This window comes from Canis aureus, chromosome 21, assembly GCF_053574225.1.
Source record: "Canis aureus isolate CA01 chromosome 21, VMU_Caureus_v.1.0, whole genome shotgun sequence".
NCBI lineage: Eukaryota > Metazoa > Chordata > Mammalia > Carnivora > Canidae > Canis > Canis aureus.
Genome location: NC_135631.1, coordinates 39,210,591 through 39,222,909, shown reverse-complemented (window position 1 = coordinate 39,222,909; position 12,319 = coordinate 39,210,591). Strand labels below are relative to the sequence as shown.

At 40.9% G+C, this 12,319-nt stretch overlaps 2 protein-coding genes across 6 annotated transcripts in view; one reads left to right on the top strand and one right to left on the bottom strand.

The window, feature by feature from the left end:
- The window catches only part of NAPEPLD (N-acyl phosphatidylethanolamine phospholipase D), a 54,602-nt gene extending 45,894 nt beyond the window's left edge, over positions 1–8,708 (top strand). For all 5 annotated transcript variants that reach the window (XM_077863936.1, XM_077863939.1, XM_077863938.1 and 2 more), the window contains exon 5: positions 4,743–8,708. In XM_077863936.1, the coding sequence (XP_077720062.1) occupies positions 4,743–4,865 (123 nt within the window). In that variant the 3' untranslated portion in view covers positions 4,866–8,708. The remainder of the gene's footprint in view (positions 1–4,742) is intronic.
- ARMC10 (armadillo repeat containing 10) overlaps positions 8,110–12,319 on the bottom strand; it is a 26,058-nt gene continuing 21,848 nt past the window's right edge. Inside the window, exons 5-6 of the mRNA XM_077863945.1 lie at positions 10,014–10,085; positions 8,110–9,113 (exon numbers count right to left, since the gene is read on the bottom strand). Of these exons, the coding sequence (XP_077720071.1) occupies positions 8,865–9,113; positions 10,014–10,085 (321 nt within the window). The 3' untranslated portion in view covers positions 8,110–8,864. The remainder of the gene's footprint in view (positions 9,114–10,013; positions 10,086–12,319) is intronic.

Genomic DNA, 12,319 nt, shown 5'->3' with positions numbered 1-12,319 from the left:
GAGGTGACATCTAAACTTGGCTGTGAGAAGGCAAGGAAGGCATTTCAAGAAGAGGAAGGGGAGGGAATAGGCTTGGAGGCAGCAAGCAAAGAGGGTATAGTGAAGAATTGGTTCAGCCAGAGTATGGATGTGACATGAGGGCCATGGGGGAAGTAAGGCTGGACAGTTTGGGACTTTTTAGGAATATGTTATTCATCCAGTAATGAACAGTGATGGAGTGCTGTGTGCCAGGTGTTGGGATACATGGTGGTTTTTCTCCCTAGATTAACACAGAAAAACTGATTTTTTTTTTTCCTTTAGGTAGTTGAATCCTAGAACTTAGCTATCAGCCAGGATTCTGGGATAAGCAGAAAACAAGCAAAATTTAGAAATGGGTGGTTGAACTTGGCTTCTACTTTGCTTTATGTGGCCTCTTCCCCACCCCAGGGCCGCTCTGCAGGAACCCTGTTTCCAGGCTGTTCCTAGGCACTCCCTCTGCCCTATTTCTGGCCTGCTCTCTTCCTAACTAACTTGTTCCGTAGTTACCTAACACACTGCCTGCCCACCCCCTCCGGCCCCATCAGAATTCCCACCCCACGATGCAGCAGCCCTTGAGCCAAGCAACGGAGGGGATGGAATGGAGTGAATAAATGAAGGACCCCAGGGCCAGGGAGGATGAATAACAGGATGATGCATGTGTACGTGAAGGGGAAATGGGGTACTGGTTTCCTGTGACCTGCCCTACCATTTGGTGGCAGTTTCTTATTCTGTGTGTGTATCATGTGCATCCATTCCACGTATATAGATGTAGATACGTGTGTGTATGTTCCATATAGTATCTACACAGAGACTTTTATGAAGTCATACTACTTTATTTTTATTTTTTATTAAAAAAAATTTTTTTTATTTATTTATGATAGTCACACACACAGAGAGAGAGAGAGAGGCAGAGATACAGGCAGAGGGAGAAGCAGGCTCCATGCACCGGGAGCCCAACGTGGGATTCGATCCCGGGTCTCCAGGATCGCGCCCTGGGCCAAAGGCAGGCGCCAAACCACTGCGCCACCCAGGGATCCCCATACTACTTTATTAAATCTGTTCAAAGATGGGGCACATGGGTGGCTCAGTGGTTGAGCATTTTCCTTTGGCTCAGGGCGTGATGGAGCCCACATTGGGCTCCCCACAGGGAGCCTGCTTCTCCCTCTAGGTCTCTGCCTCTGTCTCTCATGAATGAATAAATAAAACCTTTAAAAAAAATTAAAACCCTGTTCAAAGAGAAGAAATCAGGATGATTCCTAGACTTTTAACAAGTCATTGGGAAGATGGTCATGCTCTTTACTGAGATGGGGAAGAGGAGAGGCTAGAAACCTCCATCATCAATAGTTAATGGTGTTATTCAGCCTCCCAAGAATTCTTTGTTACAAATCTTTCTTTCTCTTTCTCTTTCTTTCTTTTCTCTTTTCTTTTCTTCTCTTTTCTTCCTTTCTTTCTTCTTTCTTTTCTTTCTTTTCTTTTTTTTACCACCTTTCTTAATGAAACCTGTAACTCAATCATAAGTCTTAGCAATTTAGAACGTGTTCATACTTTGACATTAGATGCATAAACCTGAAAACTATGAGTTTGTTAAATGATAAAGACGACAGAATTTGGGGGTGTTTACCCTATGAGTAAGCACTGTAAAATGATTTACATAAAAGTAGTTCTAATAGCTGCTTACTAGACAGCAGACTGAAGAGGTCTTTAACTTGGCAACACTTAAAAATTGTGTGTTGGTTTCCTGTGACCTGCCCTACCATTCAGTGGCAGTTTCTTATTCTGTGTATCGTGTATACACACACACACATATATCGCAAAATTTAATTTATCTCAGTAATTATGAGTGAGTTTCCTACATGATGAATTTAAGCACTAAGACTTAAAAATTCACTGGTTTTGGTGGAAACAAATTTCAGACATCACAGAAGATATGTAACTTTTGAACATATCCTGTTGGGGTAGATCATAAGAGAGTGACCCTCTAAAGGGAATTTATGAGTTGTCTGGGCTGCTTGCCTAGTGCCGGGCACTTCCTCTACTCCTTCACTCTTACCTCTCTAATCTGCTGTCTTGCTGTATGGCTCTAGGGCATTTCCACCTCCCTCGTGGGACTGAAGTATACTTGCACAATGAGATTGCTATCAGTCACTCAGAAGGCTTTCTTGCCTTCTAAGGTTACTTCTAGATGGCCGAAATACCCAACAGACCCACAGAGAAACTCAGAGAGATAATGCAACGTCAAAATCCACACTAAATCAGAGCCAATTAAGTGACTGATGAGCTACGAAATGTACTAGTGTAGGGTGATTGTATAAGTGTCATTGTCCAAGACTCATAGGGCATTGGGGTGTGCATGAGGTGGGAGTGTGTGTGTGAGACTTAATTAACAAAGCACGTTATTTTTCAGTGGGAAATTTCATCCTTTTCAATCCCCTCATACTAACATTTTGAAAGGGAAATGCTTTGACTTAGGTTGTCAAAGTTAAAGTTACACTTTATGGGTGATCTATTAGCAATTTCCTATATGATCCAGAAGCGTACAAGGGAGGAGACCCACATGGCCAATACCTACCTGACAGACTACCTTTCTTAGGCCACAGAAAACTTTCCTGATTTTCCTAGTGCATCACTGGCTGTCTGTCCCTTTTTGGTCACTGCTGGTTCCCCTCCTGCCCCCCACCCCCTCAAGCAGGGAGTGCCCTTGACTCCATCTGGGCCTCTTCCCTACTGGGTCACTCCCTTGAGTAGGGATCTTTTCAGTCTTATGGCCAGTGGTCCGTTGTACCTTTCACTCCCAAGTCTCTCCATAATCCATGTTTATATTCCAGCTGCCTACTTGACATCTCCACCTGGATGTCCATTAGGTACCAAAAACTTGAGTTCTGATCTTCCTTCAGAATTGTTTTTTACTTCTCAGAAAATGGTTCTTCTGACTCAGGTCAGAACCAGGACTTCTGTCCCCCATCCTGTTTTCCCTGCATGCAGTCAGCTCAACCTTCAGAATAGTATTTTTAAGTAATCTCTACCCCCAACATGGGACTTGAACTCATGACCCCAAGATTGAGAGAGAGTCACATGCTCTACTAAGCCAGCCAGCCCCCACCCCCCACCCCCGAATATTTCAGATTTGGACTAGTTTTCACAATTTGACTATTTCTACTCTGTCCTTTCCAGTCTGTTCTCAACACTCTCAAGGGCAGTGACCTTTATGCCTTCAATGTGGTCAGCTTCCCTCCTATTTGGCTCCCACGACTGCTGGCAAAGCCCCATGCAGTCCTGATCCAGGTCTTGGGTCAAACATGGCCTTCTCATAGAGGATCTCCTAGCCTGGGGTATTTTTTTATTTTAATTTTTTAAAAAAGATTTTATTTAGGGGCACCTGGGTGGCTCAGTGGTTGATTGAGCATCTGCCTTTGGCTAGGTCGTGATCGTGGGTCCTGGGATCGAGTCCCACATTGGGCTCCTCACAGGGAGCCTGCTTCTCCTTCTATGTCTCTGCTTCTCTGTGCCTCTTATGAATAAACAAACAAAATCTTTTTTTTTTTTTTAAAAGGATTTTATTTATTTGACAGAGAGAGAGAGCATAAGCACGGGGAGCGGGAGCAGAAGTCTCCCCACTGAACAAGGAGCCCAACACGGAGATGGATCCTAGGACCCTGAGATCATGACTTGAGCCTAAGGCAGACACTTAACTGACTGAGCCACCCTTAGCCTGTGGTATTTAAAATTAAAGCTCCATCCACATTTATCACCCCTCCGTATTTTCTCCCCACACTGTGTTAACCACTCTGAGAACATCATCTTATCCATTTCTTATTCCCATTTTGTTCTATTATTAGAACATAGGCTACTTCAGATAGGCACTCTGAAGACAGTTGTAGGATGAGTAGAGGTAGACCGACCACTGGCCATAGGATCAGAGACTGATTTTTATTCCTACTTTATGCTTCCACACTTTACAGCTTTTCTCATTGAAACGGAGAAAAAAAAAGACCCCTGAATAAAGGAAAAAGGAGACAAAGGGATATGGGGAAAGTCTGTCTTAGTTCTGTTCTCTGGGTCCTTCGTACACTCCGTAGACTAGTGTCAGTCAATACTTGGCCAGCGTTTGAGGGTAACAGCCTTCTCTGAGCCAGAAACCTTTCTCCAGCATTTGCTTATACACACCCTCTTATAACTTAAGCTTCTGTGTTCCTCAAGGGTGTGGTTAAGATAATACTGTCTTTGGCACATCGATTCCATTTAGATCAGGATTTCATGTAGTGAAACTGATCAGATTTCATGCAATCTCATGACGTTCAGTCTAAGTTGGTACCACATTTGACATTCGTGATATCTAGATAGATTGGGAAGTATGCCATTTCTGTTGGCTTTATTAAGGATTTTTAAAAAATTTTATTTATTCATGAGAGAGACAGAGAGAGGCATAGGCAGAGGGTGAAGAGGCTCCCTGCAGGGAGCCTGATGCAGAACTTGATCCCAGGACTCTAGAATCACGCCCTGAGCCAAAGGCAGACGGATGCTCAACCACTGAGCCACCCAGGTGCCCCTATTAATGATCCTTGATTAGAAGCCATGATCGACTCATTTGGTAATGCTTGAATGAAAAGGACATTATTTTAAGCAGGCATATGTTGGTTATTTTAGCTTCAACTCTTACTTGAAATATCTCCCAAATATATGCATGGTTAATCCTTTTTCATTTTTCCCCGTCTGCCCTCTGCCAGCATTACTTAGAGCCCCCAGTGAAGCTGAGTGAGGCTCTAGGAAGATATGGACTTAACTCAGAAGATTTTTTTGTCTTGAAGCATGGAGAATCCAGATACCTCAACGCCGATGAGGAAAACTGAATAAATGTGAGCACAGGAGCTCTTAGTGACTAAGGTATCCTCTAAGAAAGACCAAGGAATTCCTGAATATGAGAATTTTTTTTTACATTGGGAAACAACTTCTGCAAATTAGTGTTTTATGTTTTGCGTGGTAACTTGCTTGCTCCTCTGACTGCCAGTTCATACAGAGAAAGAAGAGTTCAGAGGTGGGTCATTTCCATAATGAATTGGTGACGGGGGATTAAAATCTTGTCTTAATGGTATAAGCATTGCAATGGAACTATTTTTTAACAAGAGCACTATACTTTAGTGGTAGTATTTGGAAGTTATGAAAACTGATTTTTGAGGTCTTATTTCTGTTCTTCTGGTTAAGGGCCTCCTGCAAGATTGAGTCTATCTAGCTAGACTGTTCCAGAGGCCTGCGCATAGAAACCCGCTTCTTGTATTCCCAATAGAGAATGTGGTGAAATCGACAGCCACATGCTTACAGCAGCTCTCCTTGCTCTGTCAGGATTAGCTTATATGCCAAATGTGAAGTGATTTATTTTTTTAAGCATAGAAACATAGGTTGGGCTAGGTTCCCATTTTTAAAGACTTAATTTTTAAAAAGAGGAGTATTTTCTGTTGCACGTCTACAATCCCTAAATCGGAAGTGGAGCTGGGCAGAGGCAGGGAAAAGGGGGTGGTTATAAGGACATGATTGGTGACATTTTCTATTTTTAATTTAAAAGACCTGCTAAGCACAAAGATAGCTGCAAGGAAATATTTTATAAAGATAAATGCAGATCTTAAAATGTTAATAATTCTCTGTATTCCATTTTCTCTCCATCTGCTCATTTCTCCCACTCATTTCATAGCTCCAACCCTGAATATATCAATAAGGTCTATAAATATTTTATGTTTTACATGATTCAGATGGCTTGTATTTTTATATTAAATGACCTCTAAGCATGATTCTACTTTGCTAAGCTAGTAATACTAGCAATTAAAAGAAAAATGGTGATTTTTTTGGCAATTAGCTGACTTGAGTTTAGTCCTTTAGGGGCTCTCTGGCTGCTTGACTGCTCTCAACCTTCCATGAGAGCCGATCAGATACATTAGAGGCCCATCCTGTCTTTCTGCTCCACAGTCTTGGTGAGGTAAACTTTATTCACACAAAATAATCAAAATAGGTTTTCTACACCAAATGCTACCCAGCAGTATCCTATTTTCACATACTATATATGCACGCCACCTGTTAGCCACATAATATCAATTTGAGTCCCTCTACCGTGGATCCCGCCATATGTCACCTATGCGCACTGTGCCTCAGTTTCCTCACGTACAACAAGAGGACAATTTTGACCTACCTCCAAAAAATGTGAATAGTGATTTTTTTTAAAGCACTTTGAAAATATAAGGGAGAAAACTATTTCTTAAGACATCACTGCCTAATATAGATCAGTAGATCTGAAAGCTGAAAATAGGCTCGTCCTTTTGAATAGTGCATTATTCCTGCTGCAGAATCCACCATATATATTTAGGGCACGAAACACTGAGGACTGACAACTTTATCTCCTTTTGTAAATTTGAAGAGTCACAGACAAAATAAATGTAAATGATCATTTATCAAAATTTAGCATTTTTATCTTACAAAGATGCAAATCAGTCAAGGGGAAATGTGTATATAATGATGTGAATGTACGTGATTTGGGGCACTAAAGCAGAAAAAATTTACCTATAAAATAACCTTCAGGAAAAAAAAAAGCTGAATCACCATAAACCTTTTCACTCCAAAGGAACATTCTAGCAAGCAGATGGGAATGGAGGTGTTAGGTTGAGGGTGGTTTAGCTGGCGGTGGTGGGGGCTGCTGGCACCCTAGTACTAGCCTGTGTGGTCACCTTCCTTGCTGTTGCCTGCCACACTGAAAATTCATCTCTCACCTCTGCTTTGTGAAGACCATCTTAATTTGTCTTCTCCATGAATGGCCTTAACATTATTTCTGTATTCACAGAAACTAACTGCAGGTCTCTGAGCACTTTAAATCATGTTCCATCCAGTTCATTTAATGAAAAGGACTGCCTTTTTCTAGGCCTTCTCAGAAGCTTTAATTTTTATTACCATTCACATTCTTTCTACATTGACATCTTGTTTGTGAAGAAGTGTATGGAGCTTCATGTTTCCTCGTAGAATCACGTGCAGTTTGTGTGGTTTCAGTTTTTTCACTTAGCTACATTTTTGCAGGGTTTATGTACAAAGCAAAACCAAATTTTGAAAAGTAAGCCAAATCCACTCTCTTGCGTCCATTCAGTCTAACATAGGGCATAATGCCTTTTACTTGGTCTTACCTGATCAGTTTCATTTTGCTCTCCAGTTAGCCAGCACCCATTCGAACCTGTGAGATCTTACGGACAGTCCCTTCCTCCTGTAGTAAGTGATGGACACCCAGAGGTTGGTTCTTCCTTGACCAGAGGGTCGGATCACTCATTGCGGGGGGAATCCCACCCAATAAAAGCCAAGATGTGCCATGACCTACATAGATCAGGAATTCCTTGTGCACTTTGACTTTGTAATTTTTTAGGAAGTTAAAAATGACTCCCCTTTTATCTAACATTTTGACATTTCAAACTCAATGCTCTGAACCCCAGAAACTGGGATTATCTCTTAAACTAAAGACGGAGGAAAAGAAATGGCGTTTTAGAATCCAGTGCTGCTGAAGCACATCAAATCCTAGTTTTTACTCATGCATACATTTGTGTTTTCATAAAGAGGCAGATTTAAACATTCGTTATAAAGGAATGTGCCTTTCAGGGAATTAGGACATTTATTTATCAGTAATGCAAACATAAGTAGTGTTCTTGCCAGCATATACACATTACTACCGTAGCCAGCTGGGAACTAACATGTTTTCACCTTAATACGGAATCCTTTTTCTACTGTAAAAAATATTTCTTGCAAGTTTGATTTCTGTATAAGGCTAACCCTGAAAATACACATTTTTCTGTTTGAGGATTTGTGACTTCCTATGGAAATCCAAATGAAGTTTAAAGTACTTGTACAGCTTTGCCTTAAATACCTGGAGTAGGAAAGCTGCTTGCATATGGATTTACCTAATACTAAGCATGGTGACGGTTATGAACTTGAATATTATAAAACCTGGCTGAATTGAAATCTATTAATATTTTTATTCCATAAGCTATTGTGACAATGATTACAATTAAAATATACAAAAAGCTAAGTAAAATATGGATGAATATTAATAAAGTACTATCAAGAGAAAGCACATAAACTTGTTTTTTCTTTTTTATTTAAAAAATTGTAAAATTCATGCTGATAGTTAAAAAATTCAAATGGTAGAAGGTGTACATAGGAAAGCTCCTTCCTTCATCCCACTCCCAGACATCAATCTCTCTGGATATAAGCATAAATAGTTTTCATTTAAAAAAAAAAACCCAGCCATTTCCTGGATGCCTTTCCACATGAGCACATTCAGACTCCTTATTTAAGATGAGAGAACTGATTTAACCAGTTGCCTATGGACGGAGTCACACGCTACATCTTCAGAGGCTGGCCTACGGAATGGGAGTGGTGAGGGCGAGGAGACACATGGACTCAGAATAAACTCTCATGATGAGAAGAGACTTTTGGAAGCAGTATGGCTGGGCTGGCCTGCTGGCCTCAGACTCTGGAAGCCCTCCCTGCCTCAAGCACCGGGGCTCTCCGGCTGCGGCCCTGCAGCAACCAGCCAGTCACACGTGAAGGCAGGTGACAGCACAGCACTTCCAAGGACGCAAGGTTAGCTGACATGTAAATAAGGCAACTGTCGCGTCACATTAAGGAAATAATTGAAGAAGTAAACTTGGCAAACAGCAAATGAAAAGAAAGGGTGTCAGAAAAAGCTCTTCAGTTCACTTGGTATCGATCAAATGGTTCAGAACTGGCTCAAAATAAGCCACAAGACCATGGCAGGTTCTAGCTGGGTTAATAATGAAATGTGGTATTTACTGTTTAAGATTCTACAGCTGGCAGATGAAAACTAGTCAGAACCTGGGTATGACTGTTACCTTTTCCTTCACGTCTGCATCATGGTGTTTGGCTAAGGCCCTCATTTTCTGGGCACACTCTTCTCCATATAACAGGAAGAACAGGGAACCTTTAGGGAAAGTAGGCTGAACAGCTAAAGAACCTTTTTCGAGGAAGTTGTTTATATTCTGAGATAGCGTCAGGACTCGAAGAAGAATCTCCTTTGCCACGTGGCCGTCATAAAGGGAAACGAATGAGGAATCCACCTGCAAGAGGAAACCAGGAGTATTATTTTAATAACAAAAATATTCTTCAGGTATATTTTTGCATTTTAAAACTACATCAAATACATTTAAAAAAAAATCTGGTCATAGAAAATTATCCCTAAAATCCTCTAATCTAAATGTAAAATATGAGGCACCCCTACACTATACACTAATGGAAAAAAGGTCTCACTGTTTTAGCTAAAAATAGGATTCTCTTGGGAGTGCTAGAAGGCAGTCATTTGGAAAAATACCCACATCCTTTTTAAGGCCCTCCTAGTCTCCCTGGGGATCATGGATCCCCCAGAGCTGTCCTGTGTGGGCGCAGGGCTGGGGCGCCAGGACGAGCAGCTCAATCCAGCAGGTCCCACCTTCACAGGAGTAGAGGCCTGTTCTGTGTCAGTACCACCTTCGCTTTCTTCAAAAACACTTATCACAGCTTTTAATTATTGTGTTCGTTTGTTACATATTTTTTTTGTCTCTTTTCATAAGTTCTGTGAGGCCCAGCACTGTGTCATGTGTGCTCACTGGTGTGTCCTGGCATTCGGCTCAGCGTGTGGCACATCCATCAGTAGACTAGTGTCTGAGCAGACGTGGAAGACACATGCGAACACGTCAAAGGGAAAAGGTGTGGTCACATACGTGTGGCCCAAAATGGATCAACAGAACAATTATAATTTATTGTTGCTAGGGAAGACTTTCCCAAAATGATTCTTTAAAATATGTTCGTTACAGACAATTTAGGAAATTTGTGTAGACAAAAAGAACCAAAACTACAACAACAAACCCCCCTGTGCTCCTCACTGATAGTCTGTTAACATTTTGGGATAAATCTTTCTATATCTGTCTGTCCAAATCCATTTATTTTTGTATACTTATAAAACAAGTATGTGAGCTACTTACTTGGGCACCAAGTAGTACCTCTGTCATGGCTGGATTTTCAGACAAATTCACAAGCAGTTTCAAAACTTGAACCTGAAATAAGAATCATACGGGTTTATTTCAGACCAGCGAGCATGGATTTGCTCTCCCCGGCACCCTGTCCTCTTAGCGTGTCCACGCTTCAAAGTCCTGCCTGGGCTTCACGGTCTGGCTCAAATTCTCTACCCCATGGAGCCCTCTCCTCTACAACACCTGGCACACAGCAGGGTTATTGAAACTAAATTTCCAGCTACATTATTAAAGGAGAAAATGGTGAGTATCTCAATGTCCACCTGCCTCACCCCTAACCCGTGGTAATAATCTTAATGTAGGTTACATAAATGATCTTTATTACAATTACTGGTAAGTGAAATATGATCTTTGGAACAAAAAAAGGAATCTCTCAAAGCTCAGTTTATTTCTATTTAAAGTATGGAAATTTTGGAACAGCCTGGTTACCAAGACTAGATAAAAATATGGCTCTTTACTTTTTAGTAGGTTACTATGAACCTTTGAGCTTATCTTTTTTTAATGTGAAAAATGTTTTAAAATCCTTTAGGCAGTGACATAAATAATTGGCAACAAATGTTAACTTAGAGCTGACTAGCTAAAATATCTGCATTCCTTTCACTTATAATCAGTCAGTGCAGTAGCCCCCCTCATCTGCAGGGGATACATCCCAAGACCCCCAGAACATGCCTAAAACCGTGGATAATATCCAGCCCCACATACACTATGTCTTTTCCTATACATACATACCTATGATAAAGTTTAATTTATACATGAGGCACAGTATGAGATTAATAAAAAAAGTTATATAAATAAATACAGTCTTGAAATATCCAATACTATTTAGTATACGTGCTGCTGAAGGGAGCACTCTCTGAAAACATCTTATTTTTCTATACTCACCTTTCTTACGAGATGACAAAATGCCTACGTGACGAAATGAAGGGAGGTGAATGACACATGTTGTAACATGGCACTAGGCACTTCTGACCCTCTGACAGTAAGCCAGAAGGATCACTGCATCCCAGCTGCGGCTGACAGCAGGTAACAAACCACGGAAAGTGAAACCATGGATAAGGGGTTGGGGAGACTGCTGTCATAACATTTAAACTGAATTCCTGTTTAGAGACGAAGGTCATATAAAGCTGTACTTTATACAAGATACCTGAAATTACGCAAACTGAGAAGCGAGGAGGGACAGATGTGCTTTCTACTAGACCTGGAAAGGAACCCAGACCTTTATTTCAGAAAACTTTTTATTTTTTTTTTTATTTTTTTTTTTTTTAAATATTTTTTTTAATTTTTATTTATTTATGATAGTCACAGAGAGAGAGAGAGGCACAGAGACACAGGCAGAGGGAGAAGCAGGCTCCATGCACCGGGAGCCCAATGTGGGATTCGATCCCGGGTCTCCAGGATCGCGCCCTGGGCCAAAGGCAGGCGCCAAACCGCTGCGCCACCCAGGGATCCCTCAGAAAACTTTTTAATACAAAGGTCTTGTGTATTTCCGATAGAACATTTTTAAAAAGATTTTATTTTTAAAAAGATTTTATTTATTCATTTTAAAAAGATGTTTTAAAAAGATTTTATTTTTAAATAAAAAGATATTTTTTTATCTTTAAAAAATAAAAATTTTTTAATAAAAGATTTTATTTACTCATGAGAGACAGAGAGAGGCAGAGAAACAGAGACACAGGCAGAGGGGGAAGCAGGTTCCATGCAGGGAGCCTGATGTGGGACTCAATCCCAGGATACACCCTGCCAAAGGCAGATGCTCAACCACTGAGCCACCCAGGCGTCCCATTATTTTTAAATTTATTTTTAAGTAGCCCCAGTGTGGGGCTTGAACTCATGACCCTGAGATCAAGAGTTGGATGCTTAATCAACAGAACCACCCAGGCGGCCCTCCTACAGAACATTTTTCAAAAGTGATAGAAAAGCACAAAGGAAAAGGAAATTGCCCCCCTATTTCCATGACCAAAACGACCACTTAAGTTTTGTTATTTTTCTTTATGGTCTTTTTATACACCTATACTGTATCTCACATATTCCTTGGGTCATGTTTGTTTGTTTGTATTTATTTATTTATTTATGATAGTTTATTTATTTATGAGTTTATTTATATTTATTTATTAATTAATTATAGTCCTACAGAGAGAGAGAGGCAGAGACACAGGCAGAGGGAGAAGCAGGCTCCATGCACCGGGAGCCCAATGTGGGATTCGATCCCGGCTCTCCAGGATCGCGCCCTGGGCCAAAGGCAGGGGCCAAACCGCTGT